Source organism: Rana temporaria, chromosome 1, assembly GCF_905171775.1.
Source record: "Rana temporaria chromosome 1, aRanTem1.1, whole genome shotgun sequence".
Classification (NCBI taxonomy): Eukaryota; Metazoa; Chordata; class Amphibia; order Anura; family Ranidae; genus Rana; species Rana temporaria.
The window spans coordinates 669,778,898-669,797,352 of NC_053489.1; the positions used below are offsets into that span (position 1 = coordinate 669,778,898).

The 18,455-nt window shown below is 45.0% G+C and overlaps 1 protein-coding gene across 6 annotated transcripts in view; it reads right to left on the reverse strand.

Annotated features, from left to right (window-relative positions):
• Positions 1-1,246: 1,246 nt before the first annotated feature.
• LOC120924606 (von Willebrand factor A domain-containing protein 5A-like) overlaps positions 1,247-18,455 on the reverse strand; it is a 57,716-nt gene continuing 40,507 nt past the window's right edge. For 3 of the 6 annotated variants that reach the window (XM_040335597.1, XM_040335602.1, XM_040335598.1), the window contains 7 exons: positions 15,942-16,144; positions 15,742-15,828; positions 11,366-11,425; positions 9,272-9,355; positions 5,620-5,765; positions 4,515-4,641; positions 1,247-1,378 (listed from right to left, as the gene is read on the reverse strand). In XM_040335597.1, coding sequence (XP_040191531.1) covers positions 1,299-1,378; positions 4,515-4,641; positions 5,620-5,765; positions 9,272-9,355; positions 11,366-11,425; positions 15,742-15,828; positions 15,942-16,144 — 787 coding nt within the window. In that variant the 3' untranslated portion in view covers positions 1,247-1,298. The remainder of the gene's footprint in view (positions 1,379-4,514; positions 4,642-5,619; positions 5,766-9,271; positions 9,356-11,365; positions 11,426-15,741; positions 15,829-15,941; positions 16,145-18,455) is intronic. The other 3 variants (XM_040335596.1, XM_040335601.1, XM_040335599.1) reach the window with 3 other exon arrangements.

The window sequence follows — 18,455 nt, forward strand, 5'->3', positions numbered from 1 at the left end:
ATTTAAGACCCTTCTACTGTTTGTGAAATCTGAACGGGTCGTGGTTGAGTTCCTGCACCTATTTTCTGAGGAAAAAAAAGCTCTGGTCATCCTAATCTTGTATGAAATTCCCAACGTCAATAACGCAGTGATGTACAACGAGCCGAGATCAATAGGCAGTTCAGTTCTTCTGCTAAATTTTGAAGAAAATCGACTTTATTCTGTATTTTCTCATAGGTTCGGTTTGTTTTTTTTAAGAACCCCTGGACCGATCTGGGTGAAATTTGAATATGTTGGTCCCCCAGATCGGGGCTATCAGGGGATATGTAATGGTAGGGATACCTTGTGTGGAAAGGGGTGTTCCAACTTTTGGGAAAATTGTGTGCTCTCTGCCTGGCGATAATTGGTTTATTCCTTAACTGATCTCAATATCTCCCAGGCAGAGAGAGGGCGGGTGTACTATAAAAGCTTGCTGTGGTAATGTCGTCTGCTACTGTCATGTAAATTAACCTTAGTCTAGCTCTCAGGGACCTTTCATGGTGTGATGCCAATTGACACTGTATTGTGTGAATTTCGATTGATGATAAATGTGTATTGTGTAACAGGTGAGAAGAGCTAATCTTTTGCCACCTAAATGAATAGTAATCAACTCATGTAGATTATCTCAGAGACAGAATGTCTGTCTCCTAAAAGATGTGTATTGGAGGCTCGTTAGTACTCATTGTATGATGTTGTGGGTGGAGTGTGTCATTGTCCATCCGATTACTGCAAGTATTCTTTTTGGTGTATATAAGAGCCTGCCTTCTCAATAAAGTTGTTCTATGCCTGGTACACCCTTCATGAAGTCTTGGTTCATGTTTGGGGGAATATTCTAACCATTGGGAAGAATCATTCTGGAAACTGCATTCATCTCCACTATCCCTCTACCTCCTATGGTAGCGATCATCACTTATGCTTGGCGATTGAGGGATGGAAAGAAGGCCGCAGTACCATAACCACTGCAGGTCTCAACACTGAGCATGCATGTTTTTTTACGTTTTAATTGCATACAGACAACCGCAATAGGGATTTTTCCTGTCACGAAAATTGAGATTCTGCGCTCAATCTTTTCTTGGCAGGAAAACTTAAGAAAAGTGTGGAGCCTACACGGTCGGTTTTCCTGACAAAAACCTCACATCGCACTTTTCTGTCAGGAAAACTGATCGTGTGTACGAGGCATAAGATTTCAGTTGAATAACATGAGTGAATAAGAAGACAAACAGGCTTGTATATTCAGCAGTACAGTTTTTATTACACACGAGACTTCTCCAGCTACAAAATCAGAGACCAAAAATTGCAACATCCACCGATGACTTCAAAAACACGTTTCCGGCTTTGACCACCTCTGCCAGGGAAGAACCTGAGAAGACAAACATAAAACTTAAAGCGGATGTGCCATTGAAAAAATAAATAAATAAATAAATTAAAAGCCAGCAGCTACAAACTTTTAATATTAGGAAACTTACCTGTCCTGGAGTCCAGGGCCGTCCGCAGCAGAGGACGAGCGATCGCTCGTCACTCTGCTGCCCCCCCCCCTCGGTGAGGGAACCAGGAAGTGAAGCGCTCCGGCTTCACTACTGCCTGGTTCCCTACGGCGCATTCGCGAGTCACTCTGCGCCTGCTGATTGGCTCCCGCTGTGTACTGGGAGCCGAGTGTTTCCAGCACACAACGGGGGGCGGCGGGAGGTGACGTCATGCCTGCAGTCTGCCCGAGACTGTTGTGGCCGGAAGTGGGTGCAAATACCTGTCTTTAGACAGGTATCTGCACCCCCCTGAGAAAAGGTGTTAATGTGACATCGGAGGGGGGAGGGTTCCGATCAGCGCGAGTTCCACTTTAGGGTGGAGCTCCGCTTTAATTTTCTCCCCCTCAGATTACAGATTGTCTTTTAGGAATTAACAGCGACATTTAATAACCCAAAACTTGTGCCTTAACCATGCTGGAAGCAAGAACATGCTTTCTAAAGTACATCAAAACCCAAATTGGATGACATTTTGATTGCTTGTTATTTTTTCCGCCAAATGCCATTTTCATATTCTTCTCTCCCCCCCCCCTCCCCCAGTAGGGTGACCACGTGTCCCGGATTGCCCAGGACAGTCCCACATTTTGCAGGTCTGTCCCGGGCACATTTATTCCAGGACAGTACAGTGTCCCAGAATGAAACACAGCCACCCCCCCCTCCCCGGGCCAATCTGATGCCCCCAAAAAAGGGCGCCACATCACCGCTTTACTCACCGACAGTACTTGTCCTGGCCGGGAATGCCTGGAGGAGCACAGTCCCCGCCCCCTGCTTGTGATTGGAGAAATCATAAATCCCCCCTCTTGTGTCCAATCACTGTGCTGTGATTCGTTACAGCACAAGCTGATTTTTGGGAAGGGAGGGTGTCCCTAAATGGTAGTTTGGAAATGTGGTCACCCTACCCCCCAGCCATTTTGTCTTCACAAGATCACCATCACTAAAAAAAAGTCAGCCATAGAATGAGCGATTTTCTTTTCTACAATCGGTGTTGATGGGAGAATACCCCACTGAACTATTGTGGTGGGGACATGGAGAGGTGGCAGGAAGGTTGCCAGGAGAACACACCGATTACCGCTAGTGCTTATAAAATCACATGAAAAAGCCGTCATACTGCTTGCACCCAAGTTGACAATTCGAATCTCAGCTGGTACCTGCTGAACTGGCAGAGATTCAAACTGTCAATGGCCGGTTTAAAGCGGTGGTTCCCCCTAAAACAAATGTCTAATACATTCGCAAGACTGCTTACACTGCGGGTAGGCTGGCTTTTGTTTTTTTTTTTTTAGTACATACCTCGATATCGCCGTTTCGTCCCTTGGCGGTGGGCGTTCCTAGTTGATTGACGTTCCTCCGACGGGCGCATACTGCGCGTCACGACTTTCCGACAGAAGCCGAACGTCATTGCGCAGGCGCCGTATAGAGTCGGCTCTATACGGCGCCTGCGCAGCGACGTTCGGCTTCTTTCGGAAAGTCGTGACGTCACGTATGTGCCCGTCGGAGGAACGTCAATCAACTAGGAACGCCCACCGCCAAGGGACGAAACGGCGATATCGAGGTATGTACTAAAAAAACAAAACAAAAGCCAGCCTACCCGCAGTGTAAGCCGTCTTACGAATGTATTGTTAGAAATTTGTTTTAGGGGGAACCACCGCTTTAAGTTCTAAATATGGACGCTATCTGAGCAATTTGCTGAAACTTCAGCCTGTAGTTTCCAACAAGAATGCATGCGACTAACACAGGAGCACAATTGGGAAACAGGTTTTCACCCTTATAGCAGGAAACATCTAAACAAGGACCTTCATATGTTGGAATTTTAATGGAAACTGTAAAATGAAAAAAAAAAAAAAGGACACCCATCCATGTCTTTATGGACCTTGCTGTGCGCAGTCATGTTGGAACAGAAAGGGTCCATCCCCAAACTGTTCCCACAAAGTTGTGAGCACAAAACAGTCTTGTATGCAGACACCTTAAGAGGAGTTCCATTCACTGGAATTAAGGAGTCAAGCCCAACCCCTGAAGAACAACCCTACACCATAATCCCCCCTTCACCAAATAATTTAAATAAAAAGTGCCCCCTGCAAGTTTAAGTCATAACGTGCCAATATGCACTGCAGCACAACTGTCACAGCTCTCCAGCACTTTATAGTCATCATCAGGTCTCTTTGGGTTCACAGACTGGCTTTATGAATGGCCGGGGCCATAATGGCTTCATTCCTGCGCATGGGAGCCTGACCCTGACAAAGAGCTCTAAGGATACGGCACGGGTAGGCCATCCCACCAGAGCGTGTGTGCTGCTGATGTCATTGACCCCATGTTGTGTGAATATCTCCTAACAATGCACGTTTAGGAGATATATACTATACCTCTTATAGGCTTACCTGTAAGTAAAAGTGGACTTTATTTCACTTTAAACGGCAAGCCAAGTGCACATTGGAGAAAGTGGTGACTAGAGGGGCCATGCATGTTGGTGGGATCCATACAAATATCCTCAGGCTTGAATTATGTGTTCAGGGCGTGGACCCAATACTTCACTACCAGCCTTCAGCCCACTCCATCCCCCACAGGCAGGCTGCAGGATCTCTAGCACATTTTATAGTCTTGTACTTTCCTACTGCAATATATTATTGCCTTGGCAGTTTTCCCATTATATATATATATATATAAAAAAAAAAAAAAAAAAAACAACACACAGTGACCAAAGTATGTGGCCACTGCTACAGATAATGGAGTTCAGGTGTTTTTAGTACATCATGCAAAATATATAGGTTAGACAATTCTGCTCTTTGCAAAAAAGTTGAAGGCCATTTTCTGTTTCAGCTTGACTGTCCCTGTGTATGAAAAATGGTTTGACCAGATTGGTGTGGAGGAACCTTATTGGCCTACAGATAACCCCACCAGCGTCTTTGGGATAAATTGGAAGGCCTGTCTTCGATTGGTCTTCCCGTCCAACATCCTGCTCTGTTCCCACCGTGGTCATCTTACCTGCGCTGTCCTTGACCCAGGAGACCGCTTTTCCCTCCAGCAGCTCCCATTCATCTCTCTGGTCCAGACAGGAAGAATGAAGCCAGATCACCGCTAGGGCAGTTGCCCACACCGACCCTCCTACATTCTGCAAAAGGAGAAAGATGGTTTTCTTCAAAACACTGTAGATGGCAAACTATATGCCACCTAAAACCCCCCCCAAAAAAAAAAAAAAAAAAAATCACCACAGGTTCCTTTACATGAAACCAACACTGCCTGGGTGGTTTTCCAGTGCCGTTTGTTCCACAGTAAGGTGACCAGATTTTTAAAATTAAATCCAGCCAAGGAAATAGGCAGGCAGCTGACCGGGACTTGAGCCAAGGCAGAAGAACATGGAACAGAACGGAACAGGCATGCACCAAAACCGAGAAAGAAGTATTCCCTCTGCTCCGACCAGCACACAATCCACCATAAAGAGGCACAAATAATGGGGGGGGGGGGGGGGGGGAGATTTTTTTTTTAATTCTGCACCGACCGTCTTTGAAACTGCCCCAGCCCCTCGGCAAATCCAATCCAGGGACAAAACCAAGGACAGTGTCCTCAATCCAGGGACTGTCCCGGGAAAGTCTGGTCACCTTATTCCACAGGCCCTTCACCATGATGCCCATATCCCCAATGAGAGCCAGCAAAACATACTAAACAGATGCATAGACTCTGGTTTATCGACCAGCCTAAATATAGAACCATTTATCCAGAGGGTCTGGATGGACAATTGGGTAAATGGCTTTAGATTTAGGATGCACCTGGTCTTTAAACCAACAGTTCACAGCTTCTACAGTAGGCGTCAGAGAACCTAAAGATTTGGAGGCACAGGATCTTCTCACAAGTTCCATTTATAGCAGTGACCATCAACCCTGTCCTGAGGGCCCACTAACAGGCCAGGTTTTATGCATTACCTTGGGGAGATGCAGACTAGATTACTGCAATCACTGAGCAGCAAATTATCTCACCTGTGATTTATTTCAGTTATCTTGCAAACCTGGCCTGTTAGTGGGCCCTGAGGACAGGGTTGATGACCACCAATTTATGGCATTGCCCCCATTCTTTTGCAGCATTTATACATTACCGAAACAGGACAACTCTCTGCAAAATTCTCAGGTATTCCCAGAATGGTGGCAAATTCAGAGCTCGCTTCCCAGGAGCCATCCGCTTTCTGGAGAGAGATTAGTCTGTACAGGGCGGGAGTCTCAACTGTCACAGGAGTAGGCGGTTCTGTGAGGAAAAAAAAAAAAAAGCATTAAATAAGGGCATAGGCCAGTGAACCTTGGCACCCCAGATGTTTTGGAACTACATTTCCCATGATGCTCAACTACACTGCAGAGTGCATGAGCATGGAAAATTGTGAACCATGGCACCCCAGATGTTTTGGAGCTACAATTAAGATGACACTCACACACTCTGGAGTGTAGTTAAGCATCATGGGAAATGTAGTTCCAACACATCTGGGGTGTCAAGGTTCGCCATCACTGGCATAGACCAATAAGCCTTATAGTATTCCTGTACAACAGACACGTTTTTTTAACAGGTTCTGGGTCAAGTTGGAAAGTGTTGAAACAGAGGCGGCTCTAGTCTTTGTGAGGAAAAACTTAGATATGAGGCCCCAATCACGCCCATAATGGGAAAAACAATTCAAGCAAGAAAAATGGCTGCAGAAAATGCACGGATCTAGTACACAGGTGATCAGCACCACTTCCAGGGCACCCTCATCACCCATCAGACATTCAGCCAATGCAAGAGAGGGAGGGGTGATGGAGAGAGATTCGATGGTGCCGACATTCGTATTGATCACAGGCAAATTAGGTGGCCTCGAGGCCTTAGGCGACCGCCTAATTTGCCCAATTAGAGAGCCGACTCTGTTGAAACATTCCTGCATTTCACCCCCCCCCCCCCCCCCCCCCCCCAATATCAAAGTCCTGTTGGAGTTTTTCCACCAGTCCCAGAGACAGGAAATTAGGAGGATCTCTCCAGAGTGAATATAAATCTTAACCACTTAATCACCAGGCCTATTTTGGCACTTCTCTCCTTCATGTAAAAAAATCACAATTTTTTTGCTAGAAAATTAATCAGAACCCCCAAACATTATATATTTTTTTTTTAGCAGACATCCTAGGGAATAAAATGGCAGTCATTGCAATACTTTTTGTCACACCGTATTTGCGCAGCGGTCTTACAAGCGCACTTTTTTGAATTAAAAAATAAAACAATAATTTTTGCCCATTTTTTTTTATATATTGTGAAAGATAATGTTACGCCGAGTAAAATGATACCCAACATGACACGGTTAAAAATTGCGCCCGCTCGTGGCATGGCGTCAAAACTTTTACCCTTAAAAATCTCGATAGGCGACGTTTAAAAAATTCTACAGGTTGCATTTTTTGAGTGACAGAGTAGGTCTAGGGCTAGAATTATTTCTCTCGCTCTAACGATCGCGGCGATACCTCACTTGTGTGGTTTGAACACCGTTTTCATACACTTCTGTGGGCGAGCTCGTTGGGACGGGGCGTTAAAAAAAAAAAAAAAAAAATTTGTTTTATTTATTTTTATATTTTTTTACACTGAAATAAAAAAAAAATTGATCACTTTTATGCCTATTATAAGGAATGTAAACATCCCTTGTAATAGAAAAAAGCATGACAGGTCCTCTTAAATATGAGATCTGGGGGTCAAAAAGACCTCAGATCTCATATTTAGGCTTAAATGCAAAAAAAAAAAAAAAAAAAAAAATATGTTTCTTTAAGAGGCTGGGCGGGACTGACGTTTTGACGTCACTTCCGCCCAGCAGAGCTATGGGGACGGGTGAAGGAGATTTTTCCTTCAGTCTCGTCCCCAGTCAGCAGCCGAACGGTCCCGATCGCCTCCGCCGCTACCGACGGCTCCGGTAAGCGGCGGAGGGCGCGGGAGAGCGGCCCTCTCCCGCCGATAACGGCGATCTCGCGGCAAATCTGCCGCGGAGACCGCCGTTATCGTTTACAGGACCGTTGGCACTAAAGATCGATACCTCGGTTGTGGCAGCAGCTGCTGCCGTTACCGAGATATCCATCTTTAAACACAGGACGTCTTTTGGCAATGGGCCGGTTGTCAAGTGGTTAAATGCCAGCACATCAGTAGAATCCAGTCAGTAGAGACTTTATTAAAAAAACAATCCACACAGAGCGCTGGCGCATTTCAGCCATTAGGCATTAGTCAACAGCTGAAACGCATTGGCCCTCTGTGGATTTTATGCATGGCTCTATTTAATAAAGACCTGCTTGTGGATTCTCCCAAAGTGCTGGCATTTCTTCAAGATGCTGAACAGGTGAGGTTACAAAAAATAAAATTAAAAAAAATTCTTTGTAATAATCACTTCTGGACCATACATCATTGGACTGTGGTTTTACCAAGAGGATGCCTGCAGCAGCAGGCATCACCCAGGTACTTTTTTTTAAAGCCAGTGGTTGGCTCTTTTATAATAGCAATTGGAGTGGCTAATTGGCTGCTCAATTGCCATTACAAGCAGTGCTATGGTAACCCAGAAGCGATGAGCCGACATGACTTCAGGGTTAACCGTATGTACACAGCACCATTTTAAAAACTCAAAAGCATTCAAAACACAATCTTGGCATTCTGAATCAGTGGCGGCTGGTGCGCAATTTTTTTTTTAGGGGGGAGCAAACAAACTGTGCCCAAACGCCGCCAGGCACTTACCTGTCTCACAGCGGGTCAGCAGGGGTGTCCTGCATATCCATGGCCTCCTCCGTCCTTTCTCAGGCAGCAAATCACAGCGCCTGACGTTTTAGACAATCAGGTGACAGACCCGGCAACCTGAGAGGCGGCACAGTGTTAGCAAATTGGAGGAATTTGCTTTGCCAACACACAGCTGAGTGAACAGCAAACGCCCAGCATGCTGCCCGCTGTTCACTTTTAGGTGCCTATGGCTCTAATCAAGTGCTTCCAAAACACACCCCGCCGCTGTAATTCAGGTGCCCGAAAAGGGGGCCGGGTACTTTAATAGGGGGTGTCAATGGCAACCATAGATTTATGCATTGCAAGAATCCATCTATGGTCATAAGACAGGTGGTAGAAGGGGCGGCGCCCATTATGGACGCACCACCACTGTTCTGAAGGCTTTTGAGTGCAGAGGAGGGATCTGGGGGTCTTATAGACCTCCATAAAGAGTACCTGTCATGCTTATTGCTGTCAAAAGGGGTGTTTACCTTTTACCTTTCTTGTGACAGCAAAAAGTGCTGAAAAGGGTTTAAAAGCAACAGTGTAATAAAAAAATAAATCTAAAATAAAAAAAAAAAAAGTGGCCCCAAAGGCAAACCCAAAATACAAAAAACACAACCCAATACCTAGATTTCAAAAGGATTGGTTTCCTAAAGTGCTCCAGAGCTTAGTAAATAAGTGAAGCTTTACTTAGCAAAAATACCCAATCACATGCAAGAAAAAAAACACACCACACACATACAAATCAAGCATTATTGCTTGCACATGATTGGATGATGGCAGTCAGCGGAGCTTTTGCTCATTTACCAAGTTCTGGAGCAACGGCACAGTATTTTTCTTAGTAAACCAACCCCAAAGAAGCCATGGAAGGATGTGCCGTCACCCTTGGCAGGGCAAAGCACTATGCAGTAAATGTCACAAAACACAGGAACAGCTCCGCTACAAACTGGTGCAATATAGATACATAGAAGTAAAAATAATTGGCCTTATGTGTTCTGTATACTCAGTATTACCTTGTGGAATGCCACCTGGTAGCGACCCAACAGCGAGGCCTCCTGCCAAATTCGACGCATTGTCGACGTCACCCTGGCCAATGTCTGCACAGATACAATTAAGAGCTGTCAAGTTGTAATCAAGAACTGCCCACACAGAGCCCACCACTTTAATAAAATCTCCAATTATATTTGCTCTGCCGAAGCCCATTCCAAAAGACTTCATACAGTATTAGGTGTTAGGCACAGATACATAGGCATATTCATTCAGGTGCAGACTGCAGCTGCACAAGTGTCCTCTAGGATGGTGGGAACAACCCAACACCCACCACAAGTTCAGATCTTTGTGGGACCCAGCTCCTGATTAGGCCAGGCTTGCCTGGTAAGGCCAGGGGCTGGGAAGGAGAAAAAGCTTGCAAGGCCTCTTCCTCCCAAGAGTAATGGCCCAATGGTGCCAGGGAATTTACTTTGGGTTTGGGACTCCAATGGAATTCACTGGCACAAGGTCAATGTGCCCCATGATTTTGCAAACCTGACTACCAGGGCAGACCTGGCTAGCTCCCATCAAGTACGACAGGTCTCACACTTGGCACATTGTTTTACCCGTTTCCCCCCCCCCATCAAGTACTTATGAAACAACCATCAATTGCAGGTTCTTTGGTTCCCAACCTAGAGGGGGGGGGGGGGGTTGACTCACCTCCGATAAAGGTTTAGACAAGGGATCCCCAACGAAGAACACCAAAACGACTCCGGCAGGCTGGCCCATATGCAGTTTTTATAAAAACAGAGTATTCTGTATACCTACTTGCTGACCAGTGATATACCTGTACAAATTGCTGGATGTCAAGTGATTATACCCGGTACCGAGACAGCGGTATACATTGCGGTATACATTGTGACACATAACCCTACGCGATACAGCCTCAGTGCCGGGTCTCAGGCACTTCTTACGGTAGGCGGCCATTTGGCTCCCTTTATGTTAAGCTTTTAATCTGTAATAAAACATACTACACTATATTGGCACCATTCTGTTTTTCATGCTAATACTGGGACATCCATGACTGGCATTAACATCCCTGCTAGGATACAGCAGACTCTACAGGTGATCCTGTCACAAGCCATTTATGTCTCCTTGTTTGATACCAAACTAAGGGACATATCCATCTGGCAAGGAGCCATTTCACTTATCCACTTCGGGTGTCTGATTATATGGTGAAGGTGGAATACACTGGAAGCACAATTTTTCAGTTTTACCTGAGGATTTACTTTGGGACTTTTCTTTCTTCAATTTCACTCATTATTATTGGACTGGTTCACTTGAGCCCAGTTCCCACCAATTATTTGGTGTAGGGATTTGGGCCAGATTATATATTCAACTAAGCGCACATGGACTTTCATACTAGATCTATCAGTATCTAAAAGGTGTTTCACTCATTTATATATTTGTATAGTCCAACATTATATAAATATTGTTTTTTAGCGCACCCATCCCCCACCTATCTCCATAACCCATGGATTGTAAAATTTATGTTAAATTGAATTACGAGCATAATCCGTTGCAGGAGAACATTTGCAATCCAAAGCACTCGTAGATCAAAGAGAGTTTCCCCATAGAAGTCAATGGAAACGAAGATGATTCGTCCCGCATTGACTTCTATGGCATACAATCCCGCATTGACTTCTATGGCATACAATCCCGCAAGTGGCAAGAGGTGGGGGGGGGGGGGGGACCACGGAGAGGTTCAGAAACACTCGGGAACAGTATTTCAGAGTGTATCAGAATGGCTCCGAACCGTTCCGAGTGTCACCTCTGGCCAAATGCGGTACTACACACCTTATTAGCTTGAATTCTGCAAGTTTTGCGAGACACTCGCAAACAGTCAGAATTTGAAAATAAAAAGTTGCTCTTTATTCAAAACGCTTGATAACCGCGTTACTTGTAAACCAAGGTTCTATTGTAATTTGTAACCGTTCTGAGCTATTTTAGAGTAGGGCATGTTGGGTATATTTATGCTTTATTTTGCATTTTTTGCATTAAAAAACACCAAAAAGGTTAATTTTACAAAAACTGAAAAAGTGCTGGAAAAGGCCTGGAACTCAAGTGTATACAATTACCTTGTGGGACTTCAATTGATAGAGATTTAAAAGCGATGTCTGGCCCAACAGCAGCATCTTCTGGAAGATAAGACACATTGTTAAAGCCGGTTCCACAGGACTTCTTACATTGCAAAAAATAAAAGCACATTTGTATCCCATTCAGGGGTGTACTATTATTACAGACTATAGCTGTCCGAAGGCTCTTTCTGCCTTACAAGGAGCCATTAAAGTAAATGTGGGTCAGTTTGGTGCCGAGAGCCTTTCAATTTTCACATAGGCCTAGTCTGCCCCATTCTATTCAGCAGTCGACAGACCGTGAATGCGTTAACGGAAAAGGGGAAAGAAAAAAAAAAAAAAAAAAAAAAAGAAAGGAAGGAAGGAAGGAAGGAAAGAGGAGAGGAAAGGGAAAGGGAAAAGGAAAGAGGGAAAAGGAAAAGGAAAGAGGGAAAAGGAAAGAGAGGAGAGGAAAGAGAGGGAAAAGGAAAGAGAGGAGAGGAAAGAGAGGGAAAAGGAAAGAGAGGAGAGGAAAGAGAGGGAAAAGGAAAGAGAGGAGAGGAAAGAGAGGGAAAAGGAAAGAGAGGAGAGGAAAGAGAGGGAAAAGGAAAGAGAGGAGAGGAAAGAGAGGGAAAAGGAAAGAGAGGAGAGGAAAGAGAGGGAAAAGGAAAGAGAGGAGAGGAAAGAGAGGGAAAAGGAAAGAGAGGAGAGGAAAGAGAGGGAAAAGGAAAGAGAGGAGAGGAAAGAGAGGGAAAAGGAAAGAGGAGAGGAAAGAGAGGGAAAAGGAAAGAGAGGAGAGGAAAGAGAGGGAAAAGGAAAGAGAGGAGAGGAAAGAGAGGGAAAAGGAAAGAGGAGAGGAAAGAGAGGGAAAAGGAAAGAGGAGAGGAAAGAGAGGGAAAAGGAAAGAGGAGAGGAAAGAGAGGGAAAAGGAAAGAGGAGAGGAAAGAGAGGGGAGAGAAGAGGAGAGGAAAGAGAGGGAAAAGGAAAGAGGAGAGGAAAGAGAGGGAAAAGGAAAGAGGAGAGGAAAGAGAGGGAAAAGGAAAGAGGAGAGGAAAGAGAGGGAAAAGGAAAGAGGAGAGGAAAGAGAGGGAAAAGGAAAGAGGGAAAAGGAAAGGAGGAGAGGAAAGGGAAAAGGAAAAAAAAAGGATGGAAAGGAAAAAAAAAGGATGGAAAGGGAAGAAAAAAAAAAGAGGAAAGGGGAAAAAAAAAAAAAAAAAAAGGAGGTAAGGAAAAAGGGAAAAAAAAGAGGAAAGGAGGGAAGGGAAAGGCTGCCAGATATACACTTACCAGATACTTTATTAAGTGCACCTGTTCAATTGCTTGGTAACACAAATTACTAAATCAGCCAATCACATGGCAGTAACTTAATGCATTTGGGCATCTATATGTGGTGAAGACAACGTGCTGCTTATCTACTGGGATTTTCACACACAAACATCTCTCGGGTTTACAGAGAATGATCCGAAAAAGGGGTTGTGTTTAGGAAAATGCCTTGTTGGTGTCAGAGGAGAATGGGCAGACAGGAAGGAAGGAAGCCGCCATTACTAGTAAAAAATAAATCTATCCCCTATTTTGTAGACGCTATAACTTTTGCGCAAAAAAAAATAAAAATGCGCTTTTTGCAATTTGCCAAAAAAAACGTAGAATACACATCTTGTTTATAGCGCAATATAAAAAACAGCAGGGGGGGGGGATCAAATACCACCAAAAAAGAAATAAAAAATTGGTGTTTGTTTACGGTGGCTTGTCAATAAAAACAAAATGACAACAGTTGATGCGTTTCAGCCTATAAGGCCTTAGACATAACCCTCGACTAAAGTCTTATAGGCTTAAAAAACAAAAAAACACACCTCAACTGTTTTCATTTGTGTTTGTTCACTGTGGCCTGTCAATAAAAACAAAGATTTTTTAACCACTTAAAAGCCGGACTAGGCCACTTTAAGATTCGGCACGGCGCTGCTTTAACGGACAATTGCGCGGTCATGCGACATGGCTCCCAAACAAAAATGTACATCCTTTTCCCCCACAAATAGAGCTTTCTTTTGGTGGTATTTGATCACCTCCGTGGCTTATATTTTTTGCACTATAAACAAAAATAGAGCAACAATTTTGAAAACAAAAGCAATATTTTTTACTTTTTGCAAAATATCCCAATTTTTTTTTTTTTTTTTTATATAAATTTATAAGTTTAGGCCGATCTGTATTCTTACATATTTTTGAAAAAATTCTCTTTAGCAATAAGCATATATTGATTTGCGCAAAGTTATAGCGTCTACAACATAGGGGATAGTTAAAAAAAAATGAAAAATAAAACTACCAGTAATGGCGGTGATCTGCGATTTTTATCGTGACTGCAACACAGCGGACACTTGACACATTTTTGGGACCATTGTAATTTTTACAGCGATCAGCGCTATAAAAATGCACTGATTACTGTAAAAAGGACACCGGCAGTGAAGGGGTTAACCACCGGGTGGCGCTAAAGGGGTCAAGTGTGTCCTAGGGAGTGATTCTAACCGTTAGGGGGAGGAGCTACAAGTGACACATCAGCGATCACCGTTCCCGATCACAGGGAACAGTAGATCCCCGACTTGTCACTAGGCAGAATAGGGGAATGCCTTGTTTACAAAGGCATCTCTCAGGTTCTGCCTTTGCCGACCACAATTGCGGGCTGCCTGGGAACATAGCGTTCCCGGGACCTGCGGGCGCACCCACAAGGCAAATTTAAAGGGACGTACAGGTATGCCCATTTGCCTGCCTGCGCCATTCTGCCGATGTGTATTGGCAAGCGGTTAAAGAGCAACGACCGGAGTGTGGATCATCTTTTCCTCATTACTCAGCAACTGGATCGAGCACCTGGGAGCTCTGCCATCTATGTGGCATATGGGTAGTAGCACTGACTTTTCTGTTTATACTTGGGGAGGGTTTCCCTGTGCAGTGCCGATCCTGACCTCCGTGGGGCCCTAAGCAAAATGACATGTCACATTAAAGTTGAGAAAGGGGGGGGGGTTGCCGAAAATGACATGTCACACTAAAGTTAAGAAGCGCGCGGGGGGGGGGGGCGCTTCCGACAGTGACATGCCACATTAAAGTTAAGCGGGGGGAGGGGGTGTTCTGCTGTCCGAAATGTCATCTTACATTAAATTGAGAATCAGGGGGTGCCGACTTCTCACCTCTTCTCCCGTGCAGCCAGCGAGTTGAGAAGTGGGGTGAGGGGCTGACAATGACTTCTCACCAGGCGGGGTCTCTAGTAATTTGGGGGGGCCCTCCGCAGCTTTGCGGGGCTCTAAGCGGCTTGCATAGTGAGTCTATAGGGCGGATCGGCCCTGCCCTGAGGTCCGAAACTCATCGGCGAACGCTACATACATTTTAGTGGCCCGAAACACTAGTGATCTAGTAAAGTAGTGATCAGTCACTGTAACAGGATGACCCGTGACACCCAGAGACTTTGTGAGGATGGGGGATACTCCTGTGTCAGCGTCACTAAGAACTCTTGGGGCACAGGGTGGCTAATCATAATTCATGCATTACATGAGATGGGACATTAATAATTGTTCATATTGCAGGATTTTGAGATACTGCAAGATGTTGGTTAATTGTGACCCAACCAGTCAATAGTGACTCATTCTATGATTAGCCCTGACTAGTGACATGCTAATTGAGTCAGAGCCTGGAAGACATTTCATTGTCCTTGTGTAAAGGTGTTAATCCAGGTCTACTCCCAGACCTCTAATTATGTATGCTAAATACTGTTTATGCGTGGAATGTACTTGGAGACAGAACGTCTGTCTAGGGATGTGGATTGGGAAGAGATCATTGTGTGTGATGGGGTTTGTTTGTTATGCTGTTAATGAAGGAATGTTTAGTAATTAGCTCAAAGAATGTGATTGAAGCCTAAGTGTGTGATTAGGGGGGGTGGAGATTTCATTGTCCCTTTGAATACTGTCACATGATTGTAACTGCATAAAAAGCTGAGAAGAAACCATTAAAGTTGTCATTACATTTGGAACAAGTACAGAGCTGTGTCTCGTCTTGATTCTGGGAAAATGGGATGCCTGCCGATTTGTCTGTGTGTCAGATGAGCTGTCATGGATGGGATGGAAGGTCGTTAAAGGTGGTGACCGTTACAGTCACTAAACAGGCGACCCAGCGTTGGCTTCGCTGCTGCAGAGACTGAGGACTGGCTCAGTGTTCCCTGTACAGCACTATTGAATATGTCAGAGTTATATAAGCCACCAACAGTGTGAGATGGTGGAGGAGACATTTGAGCGCAAGGTCCCTCGGGTGCAGAGACTGATGCGACTGGCCCCGTGACCCCGCTGCAGAAACTGAACGTGTTGGAGATGCATGCTTATAAGTCACCATTTGACCGATATGGATTCTCTAGGTGTTGAACTCACCAGCCAGCTCAAGGATTTGTATTGGAGCCATCATTGGTGCCAGGGAATCGTAGCAATATACTGGTTGACGCATACAACAGGCCATGGCTGCAAACAAATTACAAATATAATGCTGTGAGAGCTGAACACAACGGGCATACGGCAGAGCCTTAAATCTTTAAAATTGCACAGAAAGAAAGTACATTGGTTTTAGAACTTACCAACTGGAGGCATGAACCTCTGCACAGGAGGTCCCTCCACACGTGTCTTGGTGTCCTTGTTGACGGCTACATAGGCTGTGAGAGAGGAGACAACACCAGACTGCAGACTGGTCTCCAAGATCATCTTCTTCACCTCTTCAGACTCCTCTTCAGATTCCAAGAAGGAAATCAGATTTTTGGCAGCCAGTCTGTGGATGGTCGGTCTGAGAACCAAGAAGGGACACACAAGAGAAGGCTTAAAGGAGTTGTAAACATTTTTTTCATCTTAATGCAATCTATGCATTAAGGTGAAAAAACATCTGATGCTGCCGCCCCCCGAGCCCGTTATACTTAGCTGACCCCTCGAAAGTCCCGCGCGGTTCCGAGATCCTCTTCGCTGCTGATTGGCTAGAGCAGATGGATTGAGAGCAGCGCAGCCATTGGCTGGCGCTACCGTCAATCACATCCAGTGACGCGGCGCGCCGAGGGGTGGGGCCGAGTGATACAGTGAGCGGCTAGGGCCGCTCGCTGCATCACGGGAGCGCGCCCGCAATTACTCACCACCATGCGAGCCCTCTCGCATGACTGGTCAGTACTTGCGGGGAGGACCAGAGACAGCCGCCGAGGGACCCCAGAAGACGTGGATCGGGGCCACTCTGTGCAAAACGAACTGCACAGTGGAGGAAAGTATAACATGTTTGTTATTTTAAAGAAAAACATTTTTTTTTCCCTTAACCACTTGGGATCCGCGCTATGGACGAAAGACGTCCACAGCGCAGCTCTCAAGTGCCGAGTGGACCTCTTTGGACCTCCTGTTGTCATTCCCCGTGCGCGCCGCTTGGGGCGCGCAGCGGGGAAACAACGTGCCCGGCGCATCGCTAGGGAGCCGATGTGTGTGCCTGGCGGCCGCGATGTCCGCCAGGTACCAGCGATCGGCGGTGACAGCAGGGACGTGGAGCTTTGTGTGTAAACACAGAGCTCCATGTCCTGTCAGGGAGAGAAGAGACCGATCTGTGTCCCTTGTACATAGGGACACAGCATCGGTCACCTCCCCCAGTCACCCCCCTCCCCCCACACAGTTAGAACACACCCAGGATACACATTTAATCCCTTCCTCACCCCCTAGTGTTAACCCCTTCACTGCCAGTCACATTTATACAGTAATTCGTGCATTTTTATAGCACTGATCGTTGTATAAATGTAAATGGTCCCAAAAATTGTGTCAAAAGTGTCCGCCACAATATCGCAGGCCTGACAAAAAAAAAAAATCATAAATCTATCCCCTAATTTGTAGGCGCTATAACTTTTGCGCAAACCAATCAATATACGCTTATTGCAATTTTTTTTAACAAAAATAAAGAATACGTATCGACCTAAACCGAGGGAAATTCTATATTTTTTTTTAAATTGGGATATTCTAACAAAAAAGTAAAAAATTTGTTTTTTCCAAATTTTCGATCTTTTTAAGGTTTAAAGCGCAAGAAAAAGAGAAAAAAAAAAGTCGCAGAGATGAATTCAACCAAAAGAAAGCTCTTTGTGGGGAACAAAATGATAAAAATATAATTTGGGTACAGTGTTGTACGACTGCGCAATTGTCATTCAAAATGCGTCAGCGCTGAAAGCTGAAAATTGGTCTGGGCACGAAGGGTGTTTAAGTGCCCAGTAATGAAGTGGTTAATAACCCTTTAAAGGAGTTGTAAAGGTAAAAAAATGTTTTTCCTAAAATAGCTTTTTTACCTTAGTGCAGTCCTCCTTCACTTACCTCATCCTTCCATTTTTTTTAAAATGTTTTTATTTCTTCTGAGAAATCCTCACTTCCTGTTCTTCTGTCTAACTCCACACAGTAATGCGAGGCTTTCTCCCTGGTGTGGAGAAAGCCTCTTGAGGGGGAGGGGTCGAGCAGGAGTGTCAGGACGTCCACTAACACACAGCTCCCTTTCTGACACTCCTGCTCGCCCCCTCAAGGGGCTTTCTCCACACCAGGGAGAAAGCCTTACATTACTGTGTGGAGTTACAGACAGAAGAACAGGAAGTGAGGATTTCTCAGAAGAAATAAGGACATTTAAAAGCAAAATGGAAGGATGAGGTAAGTGAAGGAGGACTGCACTAAGGTAAAGGAAGCCATTTAGGGAAAACATTTTTTACGGGGGTTTGGAGAAAAAAAAAAAAAAAAAATTCCCGATCATCCATCAATGGAGGTTCGAAAAGGGGTATGACCACACGTTTGGATTGAAAATGCTCTGCCCTATATTGGCCTAGTGACAACCAGTTTCCTGTCGGGCAAATGGGTCATCACTGGGACAGGATATAAAATTTACCTCCACATATAGAAAGACTTCTTCACAGTAAGAGCTATGAAGATGAAATAGACACCTTCAAGAACTAGTTCCTTTTACACAGGAGCTGGACCCATTCCTAAATATAATTGGATACGAGTATTTTGAGGTTACCACCAGGGAATATCTGATTGCCCCCCAGGGGGAGGAGGAAGAAAGTAGTCGTCCCCCAGAGCCAATTGGACCACGCTTTTAGTTT